The 23,740-nt window shown below is 51.2% G+C and overlaps 10 protein-coding genes across 10 annotated transcripts; 5 read left to right on the top strand and 5 right to left on the bottom strand.

Annotated features, from left to right (window-relative positions):
* Nucleotides 1-182: 182 nt before the first annotated feature.
* Nucleotides 183-805, bottom strand: CGCS363_v008771 (uncharacterized protein; the record flags this gene model as incomplete). The annotated part of the gene is made up of 2 exons (XM_036640620.1): nt 183-372; nt 447-805. 2 exons carry the CDS (start codon nt 803-805, stop codon nt 183-185), a joined length of 549 nt encoding a protein of 182 aa, XP_036494357.1.
* Nucleotides 806-1,774: 969 nt separating this feature from the next.
* Nucleotides 1,775-2,653, top strand: CGCS363_v008770 (uncharacterized protein; the record flags this gene model as incomplete). The annotated part of the gene is made up of 3 exons (XM_036640619.1): nt 1,775-2,012; nt 2,069-2,543; nt 2,581-2,653. 3 exons carry the CDS (start codon nt 1,775-1,777, stop codon nt 2,651-2,653), a joined length of 786 nt encoding a protein of 261 aa, XP_036494476.1.
* A 443-nt stretch (nt 2,654-3,096) lies between these two features.
* CGCS363_v008769 (uncharacterized protein) lies at nt 3,097-4,695 on the bottom strand (the record flags this gene model as incomplete). Its single annotated transcript, XM_036640618.1, has 1 exon — nt 3,097-4,695. The coding sequence occupies one exon, from the start codon at nt 4,693-4,695 to the stop codon at nt 3,097-3,099; it is 1,599 nt and encodes a 532-aa protein (XP_036494814.1).
* An 807-nt stretch (nt 4,696-5,502) lies between these two features.
* CGCS363_v008768 (Sugar transporter STL1) lies at nt 5,503-7,534 on the bottom strand (the record flags this gene model as incomplete). The annotated part of the gene is made up of 5 exons (XM_036640617.1): nt 5,503-5,936; nt 5,988-6,663; nt 6,722-6,825; nt 6,879-6,937; nt 6,990-7,534. The coding sequence occupies 5 exons, from the start codon at nt 7,532-7,534 to the stop codon at nt 5,503-5,505; spliced, it is 1,818 nt and encodes a 605-aa protein (XP_036494815.1).
* A 2,203-nt stretch (nt 7,535-9,737) lies between these two features.
* On the top strand, nt 9,738-11,424 carry CGCS363_v008767 (FAD-dependent monooxygenase OpS4; the record flags this gene model as incomplete). The annotated part of the gene is made up of 2 exons (XM_036640616.1): nt 9,738-11,027; nt 11,419-11,424. The coding sequence occupies 2 exons, from the start codon at nt 9,738-9,740 to the stop codon at nt 11,422-11,424; spliced, it is 1,296 nt and encodes a 431-aa protein (XP_036494820.1).
* Nucleotides 11,425-11,829: 405 nt separating this feature from the next.
* On the bottom strand, nt 11,830-12,781 carry RTM1-6 (Protein RTM1; the record flags this gene model as incomplete). The annotated part of the gene is made up of 2 exons (XM_036640615.1): nt 11,830-12,521; nt 12,580-12,781. 2 exons carry the CDS (start codon nt 12,779-12,781, stop codon nt 11,830-11,832), a joined length of 894 nt encoding a protein of 297 aa, XP_036494821.1.
* Nucleotides 12,782-13,619: 838 nt separating this feature from the next.
* On the bottom strand, nt 13,620-14,177 carry CGCS363_v008765 (Non-canonical purine NTP phosphatase; the record flags this gene model as incomplete). The annotated part of the gene is made up of 1 exon (XM_036640614.1): nt 13,620-14,177. The coding sequence occupies one exon, from the start codon at nt 14,175-14,177 to the stop codon at nt 13,620-13,622; it is 558 nt and encodes a 185-aa protein (XP_036494822.1).
* Nucleotides 14,178-15,042: 865 nt separating this feature from the next.
* Nucleotides 15,043-16,164, top strand: metXA (Homoserine O-acetyltransferase; the record flags this gene model as incomplete). Its single annotated transcript, XM_036640613.1, has 2 exons — nt 15,043-15,938; nt 15,990-16,164. 2 exons carry the CDS (start codon nt 15,043-15,045, stop codon nt 16,162-16,164), a joined length of 1,071 nt encoding a protein of 356 aa, XP_036494823.1.
* Nucleotides 16,165-17,634: 1,470 nt separating this feature from the next.
* Nucleotides 17,635-18,728, top strand: RED1-1 (NADP-dependent oxidoreductase RED1; the record flags this gene model as incomplete). Its single annotated transcript, XM_036640612.1, has 2 exons — nt 17,635-18,396; nt 18,450-18,728. The coding sequence occupies 2 exons, from the start codon at nt 17,635-17,637 to the stop codon at nt 18,726-18,728; spliced, it is 1,041 nt and encodes a 346-aa protein (XP_036494816.1).
* A 1,737-nt stretch (nt 18,729-20,465) lies between these two features.
* On the top strand, nt 20,466-22,787 carry PLT2-1 (putative polyol transporter 2; the record flags this gene model as incomplete). The annotated part of the gene is made up of 9 exons (XM_036640611.1): nt 20,466-20,612; nt 20,690-21,069; nt 21,126-21,749; nt 21,805-21,976; nt 22,024-22,118; nt 22,175-22,308; nt 22,361-22,420; nt 22,477-22,569; nt 22,624-22,787. The coding sequence occupies 9 exons, from the start codon at nt 20,466-20,468 to the stop codon at nt 22,785-22,787; spliced, it is 1,869 nt and encodes a 622-aa protein (XP_036494817.1).
* Between the last annotated feature and the right edge of the window lie 953 nt (nt 22,788-23,740).

The following is a 23,740-nucleotide window of genomic DNA, read 5'->3' as shown; positions in this document are numbered from 1 at the left end:
TTTTTGCTCGTATTTACGAATGTCCAAGGAGAGTATGTTTTGCGTATTAGGGGATATCTACGATGTATGCTAATGGGCTTTCTGATGATATTCCCCAAGAAGTGACTAAAGAATTCGCAAACCTAGCAGCCTGTTGTACCCCAGTACTCGATTGTGCTTGACATCTTAATTAGGTGTCCATTTCAGTGACCCGCTTCAAGATCCCTCTCGAGGACCTCAGGCTCCGTGTCACCGTCACTGAGAGGAGTGTACTCTGACACGCCCGTCGTGAAGTAGCTTGTCTTGCTCACACTCTGGCAGTGAGGGCAGTCGCACCGACGGCTGACGAGCATATGCCCAATCTGCGGGAGGAGAACATAAAGGTGAATAGCCCTGATTTCAGAAAACTGTCAGCTTCGAACTACAAAAACATTCCCGGCAAGGACAAAAGGAGGAAGACAACTCACGTGTCGAGCATCAAAGGCACCGTTCCATATGTGCCGAGGACAACCTGGCCCCTGTCCCACGGCTCCCTGATGAAGGCCCAGCTGATGAAGAGGAAGACCAAGTGGAAAATGCCGAGGGTGGCGTCGGCGAAGAAGACGTTGGACGGCGTGAGGGCCTGGATCGGGGAGCCGAGGGCGGCGATGAGGTCGCGGCGGATGATGAAGAGGCCGAGGATGGCGGAGGCGGCGAGGGGCAGGATGCCGAGGGCCGGGAAGGCGCAGTTGGAGATGATGCCGTGGATGAGGAGGATGATGAAGGCTGGTGGGAAGGAGAAGATTGTGATCTTGCGGAGGACGATGTTGGTTGCTTCGGAAGCCATGGTCGTGGCTGGCGATTTGTGTGCTAGGTGATTCGGTATTTTGCTATGAGTGTGGTTGTCGTTGTTGAATATGTGATGTTGAACCCCGACTTGAAGTTGGGTTTTATCTTCGACTTATATCGTGACAGACAAGTGCCACGACGCCTGAGGACTACACTGGACACATTGTAGTTCGCCCATGATCTGCAACAGCCGGGCGCGGTAGTCTATCATCAGCCTCATATTCGGAGGGGCTGATAGGCTGGATGTTGAGGATGAGTCGTTCGAGACTGTGGCTGGTCGCCTCAGTGGATCCTAAATTGGGAGGATTGCAGCAGTGTAAGGCCGGTACGTAGCCATATGGAACGGTAAGCTGTGTGGTCTCAGAAGTCTAGATGTTAGTGCTTACACCGTGATCCTCCAAGGGAAAGTAACATGGACTACTTTGGGGCTGTGTACCGAACTAATTGACGACCGCGCCCCTGCATGCATACCGCAGTAGGCTTCGGAATCCTTCGCAGGCAGCCGGGGCGGTCATCGGCCCCGCCCACGAGCAACGAGCCAATTGCTGATCGGGACGGGGCCGGGGGTCGGATGGGTACGTGCACTGTTTCTCGGCGGCTAGGCAGATTTCTTGGTGTTGTTTGCCGTTGGTGCTGTTGGTCCTTGCGGCTTGCTGGCGCTGTGTTGCTTCCTTGGTAAGGGCACGTTTGGATCTGGTTGGATGGTGAATGGGACAATGGATCCTTAATCAAGTGTCAGATTCCCGAAAAGGAGACCCAACAGGGCCAACAGAGGGGCCAAGTCAGGCTGTGGAAGCAGGGATGATGGGTGATAAAAAGCCCCAACCTACTTATGTTGAAATGCCCTCGTTGGATTCCTTCGCTCCTAGACATACGCCTTCTCTGGCATAGCTGGTGCCTTGAGCAGGTGTGCAAATCTTGCTTTTTAACGGTCTCCGGGGATGAGGCTATTCCCAAAAGTGAGACAATGTCTTACCTGACAGAGCTGTTGTTCAGTCTGATAATTGCCTCTTTTGCAATCGCCGAAGATGTATTCCGCCGACCGCCCGGCCCGGGGCCTACGAACGACTACAGCGACAACCCGATTTACACTCTTGGTCAAAAGGTGACCTTCGTGTGGGAGTCAGATCCCCTGAGCGACATCTGGATTTGGAACAACAAGGCGGACAGTACCACCGGAGATCGGTCTTGGGCCCGGATTCTACGTATGTTCCCAACAACATGGTGACTCTGAGAACGATTACTGACTGCCATCTTCCAGAGAATTACAGCTCCCTAGACTATACATGGGAGGTCAGCTATGACGGCTTCCCCGACGATGCCGATCTATCTCTGCCGGTCTTTTACCTGGCACTGTATAGTTCCGGGTCAGGGGCGGTAACTGCTACGTCGCATTATTTCAACATCACAGAAGCCTCGACGGCGGCAACGACCACAGCAGCTGCTTCGAGCCCCACGTCTTCGAGCCAGAGCCAGGCATCGGCTACCTCAAGCTCTCCTGCCGCGACCGAGACATCTTCACAGTCACTTGACACGCAGTCACTTGGCACGGGGGCCGTCGCTGGAATAGCCGTCGGTGCATCGCTGGGTACCATCCTCGTTGTGTCTGTGATCGGTTGGTTCGTATGGAGGGCACTGAGGAAGAGGAAACTTGGACAACCCGACAAAGGAGGCGAGACCTTCGACAGCCCTGCTTATTCCCAATACCAATACACAGGATTGAAGACGGAAACTACGTTAGCGGGACCAACTGAGGCTGACAATACTTCTCAGAGACCTCCCGAGATGGACGGAGGCCACCATGTTCACGAGCTTTACGCTGGACGGCACTGAGAGAAGGGAGTAGATAATGCAAAAGATACCAGATCACAGCAAGTCTAGAGATAATAGGATACAGCCTCCAAGACTAATACACATGGGTACGTACCTGCTTTTGTATTGATCCCACAGATACCTATGAAATCGACTTGGTAGCCGTCTGTTCTTTCTTGTTTCTTCCCGTAGTCTCATTGCTACACGTTGGTGGAGACTATGTAAACAACTACACAAGCCCTAAATAGGCTAGTCGAGGCGTAGAAAGACATACAAGCTACCTTTCATAGGGAACAGGAAATAACGTGATAGAGTGCGGGATTCGAGCCAATACGGGTTCAACTATTTATTCATCGTGACATAATTGGGGTAAAACGCCAGGCAAAACCAGATGCGCAACGACCGCAATCAGATAATCCCATAACACAGTAACGAAACGAAAACAAAATACCTGATGAAAATAGATAAACACCGAATCTAGTAGTGATATCCATAGCTTGGTCTATTGGGACGTACTTCTCCCCAACTGAAATCCATATTCAGGGGCATCCTTGAGTGCTCAGCCTCGTCGTCGACCGCGTCCAAATTACGGCCCAGCCATGCGCAGTCCCAGAATGTAATCAAAGCCCAAAACTTGATGAATGAGTGAACGTACCCGAAGAGAATCTGGTAAGGCAGGAGCAGCAGATCCGAAGGATACCGCAGAAAATGGGGCACGATCTTCCATACCTTGGTAAAGAGCATAAAGCAGAGGAGCTTCCGCATTTCGGTGGTTAGAAACTCGTCGGCGCCCAACGCGCTGTAGTAGGTAAACATCAGCAAGCCATCCCACAACAGCGCGAAGTTAATAAGGCCAGTCAGGTAGACAGTGAAAAATGACCACGGCATGCGCTTGATTAGAACCCTGTTGCTTTCCAGCATCATACACGGGTTGCTCCGGAACGTGGTCCTAGCCCAACGGATGAGTTGACCACGGAACTTGCTGACTGACTCGTCGCCGATCGTGGTCCAGATGGTGCATTCGTCCGTCTGCTGGAACTTGATGTCCCAGTCGTGCTTGTAAGCTTCGCGGGTGAGAAAGTTGTCGTCATCCGGCCCGAGGCCTTCCTTACCGCCGAAAAGACCAAAGAAGAATTTCTCGTTACAGAACCGATGCATCAAGCCGTCGGCTTTGAGAAACCTGCTGCGGTAGATGGCGGTGCGGCCAGAGACCACAAAGACACCGCCGTCCATGCCGTTGGAGGCCCTGAGCTCGTAGTTGTGGCGCTCGAGGTAGAGACAGCCGATGAAGTTAATGATCGAAGACATGCTCCAGAACTTACCAGGACTTGTACGCCGGACGCACTTGTAGGTGGCTACCACACCCATGGTTGGGCTCTCAAAGGGCGCGAGAGAGTGGGGGATGAAGTCTTTGCTGGGCCAGAAGACGTGGTCGTCGGCGAGAATTGTGAACTCGGTTTCGACTCTGGGTACGGCATGAGCGACTTGTCGGCGCTTAGAGGGGTGCGGGATCGCGCTAACGCCGATTCGTGTCATTGGATACTCTTGACGGAAGCGTTCGAGAAAGTCGTCACACCGCTGGCGCATGGCGGCTCCGACGGTAACGACAAGGATTGCGGCCGGCCTGTTCTCCAGAATTGAGAGTATGCACTCGGCGAACTTGGGGTTGTCGGGATCGATCGTGGGGAGGATGACCGTGACATCTCTGGATGTCCAGAGCTCTCGCGACTGCATAGGCGAGGGTTTGTAAATGTGAAACCCCCAGAAGCCGACTGCAAAACGGTAGTACCGTGCGATGAAAACCCAGACAAATGCGGCAATCCAAGTATCGCGGTCAACATCCTCGAGTAATTCACTGTAGTAGATTATCGTATCCCAGAAGTACCATACGTTACATGTAACGCAGATCAGAAAGAGTATGAAGTGAGGGTTGTTTCGGATGAAGTTAATGTATACCATAGGAATGTTCGCGATGGAAGAGAGGATTGCTCTGAGAAAGCTTCGGGGCTGTTCTTCAATATCTTCCATCCGAATGTTGTCATCCTCTACCTCTAGTTTAATATTGTATCCTGGCATGTTGTGAGCTTCGTTTTGCCTGATGATAAGACGTAAATCGTATCGAAGTTCTGAGACGAAAGATTGCTGAATGTTGTGTGATATTGTTTGTTGCTGCTGTGGGTTTTCTGTACTGGCACGATTTGCTGGACTTATCTCGAGTCAATACCACAAGACTACTCTTATAGTGACTGCGAATCACAATGAGGATATCGCCTTCTCTGTCTTGCATGAACAATTGGCTTCATTGTCGACTAAGGCAGAAGAAGAAGGCATTGTTCGAATCGCTGCGCCTCATCCACACAAGAGACACTGTGTCGGCGTTTGGAAAGGGGACCACGAAGACATCAAAGGACTTGAGCCTTTTGAACTCGACATCACAATGCTATTGGGTAAGTTTGAACCAATAAAGCAGTTGTCCTGGCTGGAAGTTCAGCCCTTGCAAGAACATTGCCTTTATTTGCTGTTCAGACTACATGAAAGAAGTCCGATTTTCGCTCCCGTGTGCTTTCAAACATTGTCATAATGCAAAGGTTGCACAGTCTCAATACAATGATCAAATGCTAGCTTCATTATGTGTATGTATATTCTTGGACCGGCTGGCTCTATCGTCGATCAATGGCAATACCTGACTTAAGCGTGGCAAAGGCTCCTGTGTTCATCTTAATCTCGACTTCTCACATGAACATGATGCTTCTCACAAAAGAATGGACGGAAGAAGCGTTTGTGCGAGTAGTTGAATTCCAGTTCGTCAAGAAACTAACTATTTAGAGATCTAATTGGCAGCATGCACTGCTATTGAGACCGTGAATTGCGAGTATGCGGCACTCAATGTCTTGTTTGATGACTGTGCCCAGTCATCGGGCGCGTCATGGGACGGGCATCTTCAACCTCCTCACTGGACCCGAAATACTTGTCAAGCTCGCCTTCAAGCTCGTTACCCTCAATGTGTCGCATTTCCTTCGCACGCTTGACAGGGTTGACGCCGTCAGCGTGCGCGCTGGCAAAGATAACATCCAACTCCTCCAGACTCCGGCCCTTGGGCTCAGGGAAAAATAGCCAGACGCAAGGAATGATGGCCGCGTTGAAGACGGCAAACATGACATATGTCTTGTATCCCAAGTTGGCAAAGGCAGGAGGGGTAATCATGACGATCAGGAAGTTGGAAAGCCAGTTGGAGCAGGTCGACAGGGCGTTGGCTTGGATGCGAATGCGGAGGTTGGTGATTTCGGCGGGGTACAGCCATGTCATGCCGAGCCAGCCTTCACATATGTTAGCGACTGCGATGGTGTATGCTTGCATGAAGTACTTACCGATTGCGAAGAACGAGTTGAAGACAAAGAGGAAGACGGTGGCCGTTACACCGTAACGGGTCTCGAGGTTAGGTGCCCCGTTGTCTGCGACAGTACCTGTAGAGACGGTACCAGCCAGGATAGCCATGGATGCCATCATGCCAAAGGCACCGAAGAGCATGAGCTTCCGTCGACCAGTCCTCTCAATGAGGGGCAGTGCAACGAGCGACGCCAGGAAGTACTCAGTGCCGTTTGCAGCTGCGAGAAGCCGCGACAGCTCGGGGCCAAATCCAAGAGAGTTCTCAAAGAGGAAGCCAGCGTAGTAAGTGATGAGGTTGATACCGCAAATCTGTTGGAAGAATTGCGCGGCAATTCCGAGTAGCGTTCGACGAAGGTTTTGAGACGGCCCGTTAGTGAGAAGCTCCTTGTACTGGAAGCCACCACCCTGACTTTGGACTTCGAGGGCCTCCTTGATAGCCTTGACTTCCGTGGTGACATCTTCATGATCAATAGGCTTGCCGAGCAGGCGCGCCGTCACCGCACGGGCTTCTTCGGTGCGGCCCTTCATCGCGAGCCATCGGGGTGAATCGGGGAGATAGAGAAGACCAATCATCACGATGATAGTGAAGAAGGACTGGAAAGCGATCGGAAACCGCCAGCGAATCGATCCCTCAAGGAAGTAAAAGCCATAGTCAACCTAGATAATTACGAGATTAGAATCAGAGAGGTTACAAGGGGATAGAGAGATTACTCACCCAGTAAGCAATCATAATGCCTCCAGAGATGAGAGCTCCGGAAAGGGTGATGAGAAATCCACGCTGATGAGGTCGTGCGCACTCAGATTGCCATGTGGGAATTGCTGCAGGCCTGTTAGCTATGCTAGTGACAACCCAGTCAAGATAGGAAGCTTACTCGAGGTTACCATGCCATTTCCAATTCCGCCAAGGACTCTGGAAAGAGAGAAAAGAATGCTTGCATCATGTCAGCATCGTGTCTGCGATGGAGATGAGGGACACAACGTACTACTCGTGAGAGCCGGCCTGCATGACGGTGCTGATGACCATGATAGCACTGCCCCAGAAAGTAGAAGACTTGCGACCCCACGTCTCTCCTTTGAAGAGAATGAGAAGCGCGCCCAAGAAACATCCGATCTGATAGACAGCCACGGCAGCAGCCTGTGTGTTGGGGTCTCCAGTGCATTGGCTGTAATCACGCTGCGTGCTTTCGGGATAATCGAGCCAGCACAGGGGATTTGACTTTTCCAGTGGAGTCATCAACACGATACTCTTCTGAAAATCATCCAGGGTGAGGAGGGAGCTCAATACGCCCTGGTCGTAGCCGAACATCAGAAACCCGCAACTCGCTATGAAACCGATGCACCAGTTCAGAGTCTGGCCCTCGAGAAGCTTGCCGCGAAACTTCAACTCGGGAAGATCGCCAAGCCTGGACAAAAAGCCTCCCTGAGATCTGGGCTTCTCGTTCACCACGCGACCGCTGTCGGCGGACGAAGAGGGGCTTGGGCTCCCGCTCTCGCCTGAGCGTTGTTGTTTCTCTTGCTTCTCGGCCATGATCATGCACGTCCGCGATGGTGTGGGAAAGAGGAAAAGAAGGATGATCCCACCAAGACTGGGCAGGTCTTGGAGAAAACGTGGCTTGGGGACGATGCGCGTCTTGTACTCGCTCACTTCTCACCTAGAGTGTTGCTTTGCACCGGCATCGTGGGGCTCAATGAGACAGTCCCCGATGAAGGATGACTTGGCTGAGGTCATTTGGGATGTGTGTGGGCGAGCAGGCGCAAACAGAATTGAACATGCGGCTCGAGGTCTACCAACAATATCCACAAATAGCTCCAGAATCGCGTCTTGGTGTTCTTGGTGTTCTTGGGTGTTGGCGGTGTTGGTCCGAATTTCTAGTCAGCCGCGGAGAAAAGCCCGAAGTACGGCCTTCCGCTTGACTTCAAAGGTCGAGTAGCCACACGGGCGCGAAAAGTTTCCGGCTCTTGCCCACTCAGCAGCGACGATCAAAGGAACCCTGCATTTCTTGGGCTCCCAGGAAAAAATGGCCAAGCCAAAGAGATAATGCCTTAGGAACTCCTCAAACAAGAAGTTGGCCAACCGACGAGCCTCAAAAACTGCTTGCAGGTCACCAGTTGGTGGTGAGATTTCGGCTTGATGTGGATATCATAACCAACGCCGAGTCCGAATAGACGACGGTGTAGCGGCATTCTCCCGTACGGGTTGCCAAAGACGGTAACCCGAGGCTGGGCGAACCAAGACATTGAAAGAAATGATCGAGTGCAGTCAGCTGAAATGTCAAGACCTTTTATTCTCGGCGACATGGATGGATGACGTTGGCCAAGTTTAAGCTTATTTCTCTAGTTGGCTAGCGGTGGGGGTTTGATATCCACGATATCTTGTCCCTCCACTTCCAAGTCAAACATATGCGGACCTCCCGCTTGGCAGTCTTGGTTTTAGAGCCTGTTTGGCTCAATTCCTTTTTCCCGCCCCTAACAAAAATTCCAGAGACGCGCAATTGGCGTGTATTTAAAAAATTCGAATCGTACAACGCCGTTTGGAGGTCGTTGGATAGCTTGATACTAGAAGAACCCCTTGGCGAAATTTGATAGCGCAATCACGTCGTTGCTCTGTACTAGGGCCTTAATTTGGCAGATATCCTCGTCAGTGGTCACGAATGGTACCAGATCTCAGGTCTTTTGATGATTCAAGGTTTCTTCCCATGGCCTAAAATCATCGGGAGGTGGTAGAAACGTCTTGATTTTCTTAGCTGGGAACTCGGCTGGGGTATGGGGAAGCGAGGCTGCCAACGCGTCTTGCCCAGGAGAACCCCCCACCATCTCCAGTTCGTCCAGAAAGTAGGAAACATCAGATCTGCAGGATCAGCCTTGAATCCCCTTCACTCACCCAGGGGGTTTACGGCACTGCCTGCAGTATGCTTCTCGTTCCTGATGAATGGTCCCGTGTCTCAATGAGCCCGACCTTTTCTTCCATCGGTCCATGCATACTGAAGGACTTGCTCCAATGAAATGCACGGCTCCCAAGAACGATGACCAAGTATGATTCGCTATTGGTTAGTTGGTTGAACCGACATATCCATCGTAGTGCAGCCAGTGCTGCCTTTTTATCCCCACGCTCACTAATTTTGACGAGAATCACCTTCTTGATAATATGAAGACTTGCCAGTGGAATTCTTAAGTTCCCCGCGGTTGATAAACCTTGGCCCAAGGTCTCATCGTAAACAATACCAAACTTTGCCTAAGCTGTGCAGCAGCAGATGAACTACAAGATGAACCTAATACTCAACCCCATCGATCGGAAGAGTTCGAATGATGAAGGCTTGTTCTTTGGTAGCCGACAGGACGCACAATAACCGCGCGCAGACCGAGGCGGGTAACTACTACCTGACTATGGCGGGGGACTTCGGCGAATTCAGGGTGGTCTTGCAGAAACATTTAGGCACGTAATAAGTCATGCCATGTACCCTGTCATAAGAGACTAATAGATATCGTGCCTAGCAGAACTCTATCCCATAGTTCAATCACACTAGCAAACCTTTCTCAACGGACTTCGGCGATTTAGAAAGCCGTGCCTTCGGATGAACTCTGTAGTCAACAAATATTCAACGCGCAATATAATTATTTATACCTAGTTGCGGCCTCTCTGGAGCCTGATCTATCGTCTATCCTGGGGAGAAAACACTCTCGTTGACCTGCTGAGGTGTCGTCCATGGGCCATCAATACTGACCGAGTCAACATGCCCTCGCAAGTTTCGATAACAATCATTATCGTTGGAGCCGGGCCAGCCGGGAATACGGCGGCGGCCGCTTTGGCTTCTGACGGGCATCAAGTAACTGTCCTCGAACGCAACTCGCAACTCCAAACTCGTGGAGGGAACCTCATCGTCCAGCCCTCCGCCGTGAAATGCCTCAACCTGATCGGTGTTTCAGAATCTCTGGACAAGGTAGCTGTGGAAACAGCCAGTGAATTTCTATGGAGATGGAAAGACGATGCGCCATTCACGGAAACAAAGGCAATTCCCGATGGGACGACCCGAAAGCCTACCGACAGGCCATCACTGCAGCGAATCACATATGAAGCTGCCATCAACGCTGGAGCCAAATATCTGTTTAAGAAACCTGTCTTCAAAATCATCGAGGAGCAGAACGACAAAATTCTAGTGGTGGCGGAGGATGGCACCGAGTACTTGGCTGACATGGTGATTGGCGCCGACGGTATTAAGTCACGCGTCCGGGAGCTCATGTTTCCTGGACATAACATGAGTCCTATCATGACACCCGAGTGCATCTTCCAGACAGAGGTTGATATCGGCAGGGTACAGAAAGACCCAGTGGCCGCTCCGCTGGGCGTTCGCTCGCACCATCTCATGTTCGGCCCCGGACTTTACTGCGTCGGTCGGCCGACAGCTCATGGCACCGTTCGCATCCTTCTATGCAATCTGAATTATGGACTCCCATCCGAAGATGCGGATTTAGGTGGAACTTGGAATTCGGACGGCAACCCTGAAGAGATCCGTGAAATGTTCCAAGGGTTCGGTGCGCCGCTGCGTGCCTACATCGAGTGTGTGATACGTGGGGGCTACCCCATCGACAAGTGGCACATTGCCACAGCACCAAAGATGGAAACCTGGCTGGGACTCGGGGGACGCTGCATTCTTCTGGGGGATGCTGCGCATGCCATGTTGCCGCATACTGCTCAGGGAGTGAGCCAAGGCATAGAGGATGGCTTGGCCCTGAGTACAGCCCTCCGCTGGCTCGACAAACGGGAAAACCTGTCCGCCGTTTTGGGGAAATGGGAGGCCCTCAGAAAGCCACGCGCTGAGAAGATGTTTGATGTCGGCCACCAGAATATCGCCATGTTCACGCTTCCAGATGGCCCGGAGCAAGAAGCTAGAGATCAGAAACTCTTAGCGACGGGTTTCACTGGAAAGCCAACGGACTGGGAAAGCATTCAAATGGACGAGAATGCTCCAAGAATGACACCCCAATACACGAAATGGGCCATGTGCTACGACGTGGTTGCAGAGGTAAGTAACACTACACATTGATCAACTTCTCGTTCAATGCGGCTGCTGATGGGGAGTACCGACCAGACCAATAAGATATTTACCTAGCTTGAGGGAAAATTGAGGAGCGAAGGGGGTATGGACGAATCACCGTGCTAAGGGGTCATGAATCAGGGGGGGCATTTCCTCAGCAGCACTGCGGTCAGTGTAATTGGAGCTCGGAGCGCTGTAGCGACACTGCCTTTTACTTTTGATCCAATAATATCCGATTCCTTTTCTGATTAACAAGTGAATTCTAAGCTTTAGCTCACCTGCTTCGGTCCTTCGGATGTCGACTAGGCGTGCGGCAAGTTTATGGGTTCACCGAAAGCTTGGCCATCACCATTCGGCATGAGTCCCCTGATACCCCGAGTGCTAGGAGAGTCACTCAAAATTTTGAATATCGTCCATGCCACTGACACAACATGTCTATGATGTCTGTGCCGTTATCCTTGTTCTTCTGAACAAGCACCAAATCTTGCCGGTACTACAGTGCTCAAATCTCGGGGCTAAAGAATTGTTACCGAGTCACCAAAAAGGTTATTTCCCGAACAAAAATGAGTAAGTAATAGTGCTTGACGAGCCTCAGGCTGATTTGAGGCCAATTAACAGCTTTTTGTTTGCCCTAGTCAAGTCGGCTTCTTGAGTCTGAACTGAATACATGTCGGCTACTCGGATCTGAAATTTGGGGCATTTCTAAATTTAGCCATTTATAATTCATCATACCTCCAGTAAGCTTTCGGATTTTGACAGACTCTATGAATTAGGATTACATGTTTCTTGCTCAAGCAGACATTCGGCGATAACTCGCGAGTTCTTGGTGCTCTTCTGTTCCTCCCACTCGAGCTGCATCCCGAAGAAGCATTCCAGGGTGAACGAAAACGTACACGGCTGCGACGAATATCATCGGCACGCCGTCCAGGACATAAACAAAAGCTTCGTGCGACATAATGAACCCCCCATCTCCCTGAAGATACTCGATGCCTCTAACAAGACTGCGGAGCAACATCGCTCCAGCGACCCAGTATGTAACCTGAAAATATCTCGGAGCAGAGTCGGCTATCGAGCTGGCCTTGTAGTCTTGTGATCTGCTGTTCTTCGCTAGTCTGTCGGAAACCAGAGTCATGATCAGGAAGAGACACAAAGCTGCAAGCTGTGTAATCAAGCCTGATATAATCAACGTTTTACCAAGTGCAATGCCTTGAGGATCGCCCGAAGCTGGCGCGGCCGAGCCAAAGACTTGAGTTACGAAGCAACCCAGATCAACAGTGACAAAGACGAACGTCATCAGTCGTGGTGGGATAACAATACAACCTCTCAACTGGAAAACTCTGATGTATCTTCCGAGAGTCATATAGACAGTGGCGGCGATCAGCGGTGCGCATCCCAAGATCAAGATGTTTTGCAGAATAAATGGGCCCGCAACGTTGGGTGTTTTGTGTGCCTGAACGCGTCCATAGTAGCCAAAGCCCTCACCTAGATAGGGGTCCAGTTAGAGAAGTGAACACATGTAATGACACTCGTGACAACGAACCGACAGCCCCAAGAGTGAGGGGCAAAAAGTGCCATGCCCTCAGCCACACTAAAAGGCCCAGATGGACGACAGCAGCGAGGAAGAACAAGACGACGAATATCCAAGCAGCTGCTTCGTTCGGGAGGTATTCAAAGAAAACGATTTGAGTTCCATTGACAATTGGACCAAATGGAGGTTCTGTCTTGTTGTAAATAACTGACATGATCAATGCAATAAAATAAGATGCTCGATGATTACTCGCTTGGTGACGGTTTAGGTGACAAAGGTTTCTACGAATCATGCTGGATCTGGAAGAACTACGCGAGCGCTTTTAAGCCAAGGCGAGTGCTCTAGAAGTTCGCCAAATTAGACTAAATTTCAGGATCGAATTTCCAAAGAGCGCGTACTCGGACCTAAACGAGGTAGATCTGCATGAACAAGAAAGATGGGCCACTTCTAATCGTGGCATGTCTGGATACGAAAATTCACACTCAAATACGAAAATGCGCACGATATAGCTAACGGCTCATGCTAGGACCAAAACTTGACGGCAAGGCCAAAAAAATGGGGCAGCGGTATCATACTAAGTGGCGTAGCAGCAGGATACGCTTGGAAGTTTTACCCACTGGATGATACAGCCTCAGTCTATGCAAACAATGGCTCGTACATCATGTTTTCAGCCCGTGGGCGGGCAATGATCTCGTACGAGGCAAGACACTTCTATTGACCGCATAGAAAGATACCTGGTGTATTGAACAGCAGCAAATTTGCAGTAGCTACTGGGGGACAGTATCTTATAGGAATCTGCGACCGCGATAGTTACAGGTTGTCGGCTCCATTTGGTCAGAGAAGCCGTGCACATAGATATGGAAGGATTACTCAGATACCCTAAAGCCATGCCTGGTTCTGTGAATGACGAACGATATATCTGCCGATGAACATGGCCTCGCATCGGCAAATTCAGTCTCTCCAACAGCTTGAGGTTTGGGACCGTAATCATAGAAGTTTGATGTGGTTTCAACGACCACAGCGCCTTCATTGGACAAATTTCTCAAATTGATTTAAACAAATGTCAATTTGCTGTTCTTGAAAGGGATCAATGCCAGGATCATAGCATGGCTGTAGTACTTTGTCCGGTCAATCAAATCATCAGTCAACAGGCCGACTGAACCTCTCGTCTGCTTCGAGTTGACGTGACCAAACACTGCATCATCGGCATGTCCCAGTTCCATTCCCTGGCGCAGATAGTTGGCTGATTCTTCCGGCAGATAATAGGCTGCACTGCGTGCCTTGCCCACCTTTCCCTCGCGATTTGCAACCACGATCCATGCAAAGTTAAGATACGCGCCGTTTGCATCTTCCGGGACTTCGACGCCTCCTTCAATTCCGACCCAATAGTCTGCATCCTTCTCAACCTCTTGCGCGTTCCGCACCCGAGTCAAAGCTCCCAGGAGCGTCTCCTTGTCCGAAAGCGGTTGGTCGGGGACACCGGAGGGGACGCTGACTCCCTTGAACTCGAAATCGCCGACGAGAGCCAATTCGAAGCCTTGCTTTGCGGCATTGATTTTGACGGGATTTTTCGACGAGACGACAACGACTGATCGCTTTTCGGAAGACATGATGACTGTTTAAAGGAACCTGTGAGCTTTGGTTCTTGTGGCGTTCTCTGCCTCAGATGATCAGACTTACAATTTCTGGAGATTTGAAAGCTTAATGCTATGATATTCTTCTAGTAGCGTGTAGTGAATTCAATTTGCAATTTTTAACGAGCCGAAGTCGACGTTTTTGTGAGACGGGCTCGTTGCGTGAGTCACTCGGCGAATGAAAATGTGGGTGGAGTTGTCGCAGCAACTAGCGCTTCAGTTGACAGCTAGGTAGTTTGCAGTAGCACGAAGGTCAATTGCTTCACTCAAGAGTTCAATATTGAGTGTCAAGCAGAACGACCAGCAACTCAGCCTAGAAACGAACATCTAACGATTCTCAGGATTAGTAGGGGATCGATCAGTGGTCCGCCGTATCAACTAGATCTCAGATTTCATTCGCTGGTCCCAATTCGGCATTGATAACCTGTTTCGAACCAATACAATTGGCGGGCTTCTGCATTACTGTCGATTGAAAATTTCAAGTCTACCAGGACTAATGAATGCGCCTCCTGCTTGTTGCACTACGGATAAAATCTACATCCACAGATTGCTGATAACACACTCTTCTTATCAGTGATGATAGGGTAGGGCGTCCTTGACAGTTTGACATCAGCGTGCATGATAACGATGAGGGGTATGAAGTTGGGGTAGCCAACCGTTGGTTTCCGTTTTCAACCGCCTGGCGTCGATGGCACATGATAAGATTTACTGACTAAGGCAACGCCTTAAAAGCCCAGTGCTATCTAAATCCCCTCTTTCGCAAACAGGACCACCTCGAGTATAAATCAGTATAATTCTGATTGGAGATTTGGCTCTCTGATTGAACAGGAGCATCGTGAAAATGTCCGAGATCAAGAAGTACACCCTTGGAGATTTCCAGCTTCAGAGTGGCGAGGTTCTACCTAGTGCCTGGATCGCTTATAAGACCTTTGGCGACCCTTCCCTCCCAGCCGTTGTGTATCCAACTTGGTATTCGGGAGCGATTGCGGACAACGAATGGCTGGTCGGCGACGACAAAACCCTGAACCCGAAGGACTACTTCATCATCATTCCGGCGCTCTTCGGTAACGGCCAATCCATCAGTCCCTCCAACTCCGACGTCAGCCCATTTCCTGACGTGACCTTTTACGATAATGTCCGAGCCCAGTATGAGCTCGTCACGAAGGAACTCAAGATCAAGCACATTAGGGCGGTCTTGGGATGGTCCATGGGTGCGGCACAGTCTTTCCAATGGGCGACGCAGTATCCTGACTTCACGGACATCTGTGTTCCCTTTTGCGGTGCCGCCAAGACCGCGCTGCATAACCAGGTCTTTTTGGAAGGAGTCAAAACAGCCCTGTTAGCTGCCAAGAAGACCAGCTCCGCAGGGAGTGCAAAGGGACGCGTCGAGACTGCTGAACAAAAGAAGAGCTTTCGCATCTGGTCTGATGAGGAGAAGGAGGTTGGCTTGAAGGCCTTTGGCCGTGGCTACGCGGGCTGGGGATTCTCTCAAGCGTTTTATCGACATGAGCTGTACAAGGAGCATTACAAGGCAAAGGATCTCGAAGAGTTTTTAGTCACCTTCTGGGAGAAGTGGGCTTTGAGCAAGGATCCGGAGAACTTGCTTGTCATGCTCCAGACTTGGCAGAGCGGCGACGTGAGTAAGCAAGAGCCGTACAACGGCGACTTCAAAAAGGCGATGGCGGCCATCAAAGCGAAGACATTGGTGCTGCCTTCCAAGACCGATCTCTACTTCCCGTGAGTACCCCCTTGCCCCGGTCATCATGCCCAAAAGCTAACTCTTTGCAGACCGGAAGATTCTGAATACGAGGTTGCTTGCATGAGCGATGGTGTAGGAGAACTGGGTATCTACCCGTCCATTTGGGGACATTGGGCGGGAGGCCCCCCAGGAAACTTCGACGATGTAAAGTGGCTGGACGATCGACTGAAGAAGATTTTCGCGACAGCGCCGAAGAGAGGATGAAAGTCAGACAGGAAGCCGTTGTATCGAAACATGAAGATTGAGCCTTAAGCCACCAGCTACTTCACCGTTGTCTTGATATTTCACTCCCATCCTAATATTGTCTTGTGCACTCGAGTCAAGGTTCGCATGTACTTAAGACATGTTACCCGTGAACACACGGTTATTGTCATCTACGCAACAACCCAAGACCAGTAGGAACTTCGCTCAGATCCATGGATGGCGACACGAGCCAAGTCCCGGTACATGTGGAGCACGCATCAAGGAAATGCGAGTGCATAGCTGCACGGCAGCTACAGTTACAAATTCTGCAATGCCTATGCCAGTCGAAACAGAAATGTTAAATTTAGTACACTTGACAGTTTCATCCATAGACATCAACTAGTTTTTGAATATTTCTTAAGAGCCGTCATCTTGAAGCAGACTGTGCTTGCAATCTCAGTGATGTGCACCATTGAGCTTGCTGCCCTGGTGAGTCTATCAGATCCCACGTATCAAGTTGTTCTCAATGTAGAGTCTAGAGACTTATCTATGATTGCACAGGCAAGTCAGCCTGACGGACTCGCTACGAGAGGCGAACCGCACTAGACGACGTCGAGTATCCTCCATGGAAGAGATCAGATGCCAACGGCTCGTCTTTCAAACAGTGTAAGAGAGATCATGGTGCTCCTGAAAATGTCAAGTTCACCGGCTGGGAAGAGACAGAGGCTCATTGCCCATATTTGGGCCGAGAGACATGGCCTGACAGTCTTGTGTACCTTGGATAAATTGTAGACATGATGGACATTCCATACTTATCAGAATAATTTGACGACAGTTGAACAACCCCCTGTCCCCTTCGTCTAGACAATGATACTTTTTCTAATTCGATCCTCTTACAATATCAGGTATGATTCGTCAAACATGGCTGTGGTGATTTTGATGAGGATATGAATCAATGCATCATGTTATTGTATTCTACCTTCTATTCATCGGAATCTAGGATCTGTATGAGCGGGGTTGTCATCTATGGCGGCTGTGAGGCTCACTGGCAGTAAAGTGCTGACAAGTATGTACGCTCAAGATCGTCGAAAAAACGAAATCGCCCCGGAAATGTGTTTTCCCACTCCACCGAAAAGTCAATTCCAGAATCCCTTAGACGCAGCTAAAAGATGGATAGACTCCAACGATGGTACGGTGTCCTGATGATTAATCCACAGCACGTCATCTTGACTCGTATCGTTCTCGGATGCGATGTAGCTGCGCAAAGGCGGGGTTCGACCGTGGAAAGCGCGGTGATTAACCCCGACGGCGATAAAAAGAGCTACAAATCGCACAAACATACCTCGGCACCTTTGCCTTTCTTCTTTGTGCACCATTACGTCAATGCAGCATATCAGGGACCCCGAGTTGAAATACCTTTCACATATATCTCTTTGACATCTGCCAGATTGTTTATCCTCTTCACCCGAAGTCACTCTCAGCTCATTCACCATGACCCAGAACAAGACCCTCATTTTCAAGAAAATCCCCACGGCACTGCCAGTGGCAGGGGAGCATCTTGTAGTGGAGGACCGCCCCATCGACCTCAACGATGCCCCCGAGGGCGGTCTCGTAGTCGAGATTCTCTACGCGAGTTTCGATCCGTATCTTCGCGGCAAGATGCGTGATCCCAGCAAGAAGTCCTACTCGCCTCCATTCGATGTCGAGGGGCCCATCACGAACGCGACCATCAGCAAGGTTCTCAAGAGCAACACCCCCGACTTTCCGGAGGGCAGTTTGATTGTCGTTCACACGCCCATCGCCGAGTTCGCCCGCGTGACCCCCACCGCCCTGCAACAGGCCCGCCAGATCCACAACCCGCACAATCTCGACCTCGCGCTGTTCCTTGGGCCGCTGGGCATGCCGGGACTCACCGCCTGGTCCAGCCTGCACAAGATCGGGCAGCCGAAGAAGGGCGAGACAATCTTTGTCAGCTCCGCTGCTGGCGCCGTGGGACAGGTCGTTGGCCAGATTGCCAAGCGCGAGGGACTCACGGTGATTGGTTCCGTTGGGTCTGATGAAAAGCTTGAGTTCATTACCAAGGAGCTTGGCTTCGACGCTGGATTTAACTACAAGACTGAGAAGCCCAAGGATGCGCTGCCCAAATTGGCTCCGGAGGGCATTGATATCTATTTCGAAAACGTGGGCGGCGATCACCTCGAGGCGGCTCTTACGAGCATGAAGGTTGGCGGCAGGATTCCTGTTTGTGGAATGGTAAGTTGAACCAGGGTGCCCGGTAGAGATGGAAGAGACCTAACAACGTGCAGATCGGCAACTACAACGTGCCGCCTGAGCAACAAGAGGGCATCAAGGATCTGATGCAGCTCGTCTCCAAGCAGATCACCATGGAAGGTTTCCTCGTTGGCAACCCCAAATTTGGCCCCGCTCACTTCAAGGAGCATCAAGAGAATATGCAGAAGTGGCTGGCCGACGGAAGCGTCAAGGCCAAGCTCTCCATCACTGATGGTATTGACCATGCAGCTGATGGCTTCATTGGCATGCTTGTCGGCAAGAACTTTGGCAAGGCTGTGCTGAAGATTAAATAAGATGTCTCAATAGCTGAAGGCAAACGACGCAAAAAGAAAAACAGCTGATAGTTGGCTGCAGTTAGTTTCATCATGATGCATCTCATACAGATGATGGTCACTAAAGTCGCCCTTGCATTTGATTGTTGCCAGCCAATTGGAAAACATCCCTAGTATGACAATCTGAAAAAGACCACTTATTACATACAGCCTGCCGAACCAATCTTCTGTGTCTAAGATGGAGGTCAGGTGATATGCAAATCACGGCCGTAGCGGCTATCGTCGGGCATCGACAGCAACAGGCTAGAGCCCAGGAAAGAAGTCCGCGCCCGTCCAACTTTTTCGGCGGGATAAGATGAACTAGCTGGATGATTTTCGTCGCAATTGTTCAATTGCGGCACGCGATGCGAAACCGTCGACGTCGAGTTGATCTCCAGACATCCACATTATAAGCTGTTCTTCAGTGATACGTGGTGATCTGAAATCTGGAGATTCTGGAGATTCTGGGGGTTTTCTCTGGGGATGTTTCCACTAAAAGCCGTCCCACGTCAGACGCGTCCCACCTTTTGAACCAAACTCAGGCTGGCATCGCGCCGGCCCAAAGTCCTCAGTCTGTACTGGAACGCAGAGCCTCCAGTGCATCATTTAAGCTTATTCTAGAAATTGCCGGTGCCAGGAGTCAGCAATGCGTAGGGCGCAGGTTAATATGCGATGACTTTTTGCGATGGAGATCGTGGTATGGTTCTTCAATAGGTCAATGGGCGTGGCTCCGTGAATCTGGTAACGCGGTGTTCGTGGGCCAACAGTGAGTGCAACATTGATTGAAACACAATCGCCCGGGGTGCTCTCCGCGTTCGTATAGCGCGCCAATCATAACCAAATCAAGATAAAGGTCTCCAAGACCGCCATTTCCTTGGAACCTCACAGTCTCGGGCAAATATGCGGGTGGGCGGACTCTGTCCGGTAGAAGGAATATGACAAAAAGTGCCTCGTTCCAAGGTAATACGCCATTGAGTGTCATTCATTGCTACGCTGGGAATAGCGGATGACAACCGTCGCACACACGGCCCACTATTGTGAACCTATGGCGCAGGTTTGTGTCTCCGTCACGCTCCGATGACTTGGGGAGGCATGCCGCATCTTTAGCCGATGACGGCCACGGCACCCAATCAGCTATGACGACTGTTGGAAACACGGCTCGACCATCCTCGACGGGACTCCTCACTTGGAGGACGCAAGGCCAAGCCACGGTCAGCGACACTAGCCTTGTCGGTTCCCACTCTTTCATCTCCAACGTCCCAATGAAAACATGCAAACTCCTGCGAACGCGCGCTCCCAACTGCCTCGAGAGGTCGAGTTCGCTGACAAAATTGGGTCCAGCTGGGCCCCGATGTCCCCGACGCGCCCAAATATCAGACGAGGGGGAATGAGACGGATGATCATCTCCTCATGTTGGTGCCTTTGGTGCCTTTGATGGATGGATCCCCATGCTTACCCCAGTGCGGAGAGCGGGGGAGCAGAAGCGTCTGGGGTTTTGGTGTTGAAAGCATGATTAATGGAGCCGCCTCTTGGAGAGACACTCTGTTTGCCCTTCTGCCCGGAAATATATAAGACTTGGCCATGGTCGTCCCCGTTGCTTGGCCCTACTTGGCTCACTTGGCTCAACGTTGATCAATTGGCGCACGTCGCACAATCCCGCAGTGAACAGCCTCAATTTCTGGATCCCGCCAAGCTAATCTGAACGCTGCCAAGCTCACCATGGGAGTCAACGAAATCGACGCCGTTCCTCACTCGGACGGTGCGTTCGAGAAGGACACCGGGGATTTGAAGCCCCAGACGGAGCTCGCCGAGGGGCTTGGAGGTGGAAAGGCCGCCGCCCTCAACATCGTCGAGAACCCGCTGAAGGTGAGTTTTGCGCCAAGATCCAGGATCATGAATCGAGAAACGCCCCAAAAACCTGCTGACACGCCGCCTTCTCGCAGCGCAAATCCCCACAGCAAACCGTTGAAGACGCGGTGGCGTTTGCCGAGAGCCACAACTTGGGTGAACATGCCGCCCTCTTCGGCCGCGCGGCTATGGTCGCGCGCGACATGAACAACTTCAACGATGTCGCAGACCTCTCCGAAGAAGAGCGCCGGGCGCTCGAATACGAGCGGGACCACAAATGGCACGGCCCGAAGATGCTGTGGTATTCGATCGGCCTCTGTGCCATCGGAGCTGCCACGCAGGGTTGGGATCAGACTGGCTCCAACGGTGCCAACCTGACATTCCACGAGGCCCTTGGCATCGACAGCGGGTCTTCCAGAGATGAGTGGCTCATTGGTCTGATCAATTCTATCATCTTCCTTACGGCTGGTCTGATGTTGGTCACATTCGTTCCCCGGTTCTTATCGCAATTGCTAACCACGCGCATCGCAGCGGCGCTTTCATCGTCGATCCTCTCAACCACTACTTCGGTCGCCGCGGCGAGATCTTCATCACGGCGCTGTGCCTGACTGCCACCCCGATCGGCTCCGGTTTCGCGCAAACATGGCAGGGTCTCTTCGCGGCGCGTTTCGTGATGGGCATCGGCATCGGCGCGAAGAACGCCACCGTCCCCATCTACTCCGCTGAGATGGCCCCCCACCGAGTCCGCGGCGCCCTCGTCATGTTCTGGCAACTCTGGGTCGTCGCAGGCATCTTTCTGGGTTTCTGCGCAAACGTCATCGTCAAGGACACCGGCGACATCTCCTGGCGCCTGCAGCTCGGCTCGGCCTTCATCCCATCCTTCGTCTTGGCTGCTGGCATCTTCTTCTGCCCCGAGTCCCCGCGTTGGCTCATGAAGCACGGCCGACATGCCGAGGCTTTCAAGTCCATGTGCAAGCTTCGCGCGCACAACATTATCGGCGCCAGAGACTTTTACTACTCGTGGGTTATCTACGAGGAGGAGCTCAAGGAGGCCCGTGGCGCTGGTTACTTCCGCCGCCTTTGGGACTGCTTCTCCATTCCCAGAATCAGACGTGCCAACTACGGTGCTAGCACTGTGATGCTTGCCCAGCAAATGTACGAACCCTTCCAACCTTCATCATACCTTGACTTGTCATGCTGACCCGAGTAGGTGCGGAATCAACATCATCTCTTTCTACAGCTCTACGATTTTCGTGAACGCGGGATACTCGCCCGTGGAGGCCCTGTATGCTTCTCTGGGTTACGGAGCCATCCAAGTTGTTGCGACGATCCCTACCCTGTTCCTCATTGACACAAAGGGCCGAAGGACTCTCTGCATGATCGTGAGTCAACATGAATCAAAGTTGCTGAACATGACTAACAATTTTAGACCTTCCCTCTGATGTGCATTTTCCTCTTGGCTGCTGGTTTGTCCCTTTTGAACCCCACTACAGATCGTGGACCAAAGATTGGACCGGTCGCTCTGTGAGTATCACCACTCGTATGTATTGCTTACCTAGACTAACACTCTTGCGATCCAGTTTCATCTACCTGTTCACCATCTGTTACTCCCTCGGCGAAGGCCCCGTCGCTTTCCAGTACTCCGCCGAAGTTTTCCCTACCATCCAGCGTGAGCAGGGAATGGCCTGGGTTGTTTGCATCAACAACACCTTCGGTAAGTCTAGCAACAGTTCACACTTGGGGTGTTAGACTAACAAGTTGCACAGCTGGTATTCTTAGCTTGACCTTCCCGCGCATGAGCACTGCCATGACTCCAACTGGTGCCTGTAAGTATTCCAAGTGATTTGGGTCCTAAATTCTGCGACTGACCTGTCGGCCACAGTTGGCTTCTACGCTGGATTGAACTTGATTGCCTGGTTCATGATCTTCTGTTTCGTCCGAGAGACTAAGCAACTCACCTTGGAAGAGTTGGATCGTAAGTCGACCTGTCCTCACCTGCATTGCGTGGCTTTGCTAACCCTACTACCAGAGGTCTTCTCCGTCCCGACGAAGCAATTCATCAGCCACGAGATCAAGTACTCTATTCCCTACTTCTTCAAGCGCCACGTCTTCCGCCAGAAGGTTCCCAAGCCTCCCGCGATCATCGCTGTCGCCAGCGAGTCGAAGAAGGACAATGGTTCCAACTCGGCTTAGATTTGACTGATAGCGCGCGGACGTAATTTGTGTGGAGGAATACCCAGGATGAAGGACGGATGTGGTGTGATTGGTTCACTCGTTATGAGATATCCCAAGACTAGTATCGATCGAAACTCTGAGCTCATGCATCGGGTGCAGATTCGGATAGATCGTGTCTTGTTTTCCCAACCTCGAAGTTGGGGTTAGCGGTAGTATTGAAAGATAATATGAGGTCTGCTACTTTACTTCCTCGTCTGGACCCTCTTCACGTGAGACTGAGTTTCTGCCTATTGACTAGCACAATAATTGGCACGTAGAAAAACGCAGAAAGTGGATCACGATCTGGATTGGGCCATGTCCTGGCTTTTAATTATTGTATTAACGGCCACGTGAAGCGTCTAGTATTCGAGCGAGTTGTGGCCATCGTCATCATTGTCGAAACGGTTCTAGTCTAATTTTTACAGACTGCTATCGCCTCACGAATAGAATACTCTACCACCCATTGTCCAATTCAACCGGCACCTCTCATTTGATTCCACACAGATAAAGAATCTCTCCTATTTCCCACACTTCGGAAGCTGTACCTGGGTGGACTACCCGCCGTCGGGGCGAAGTGGCGGAGGTTATGCCACGCCTGGTTGGTGATGTCAACTTCGAAACCCACAAACGTCCAAGAACGGAGTGTAGGATGTTTACTTTGCTGCGAGAAGCTTTCTTGATAGGGTAAACGGTCGAAAGACGTAGGTGAGCACTGCGAGGGACATCGAGATGCTGGGAGCCGTATCGTCAGCAACGCGCTCGTTGAAGAAACCGATGTTTTCTAATGTACCACGACTTCGGTGAATGAAGCAGTTAAAAAGAATGAAGATCGTTGACGGAAGCCCAACGACGAGCGAAACGATCGCAATGATAGCTTCCAGAGTCATCTTCATTTTGGATGCGGGCGAGACTCAAAACGGCGGTGATATCGA

This window comes from Colletotrichum siamense (genome assembly GCF_013390195.1).
Source record: "Colletotrichum siamense strain Cg363 chromosome Unknown KSG_Cg363_contig05, whole genome shotgun sequence".
Classification (NCBI taxonomy): domain Eukaryota; kingdom Fungi; phylum Ascomycota; class Sordariomycetes; order Glomerellales; family Glomerellaceae; genus Colletotrichum; species Colletotrichum siamense.
Note: the sequence above shows the minus strand (reverse complement) of the source record. Positions and strands in the feature narration are given on the sequence as shown.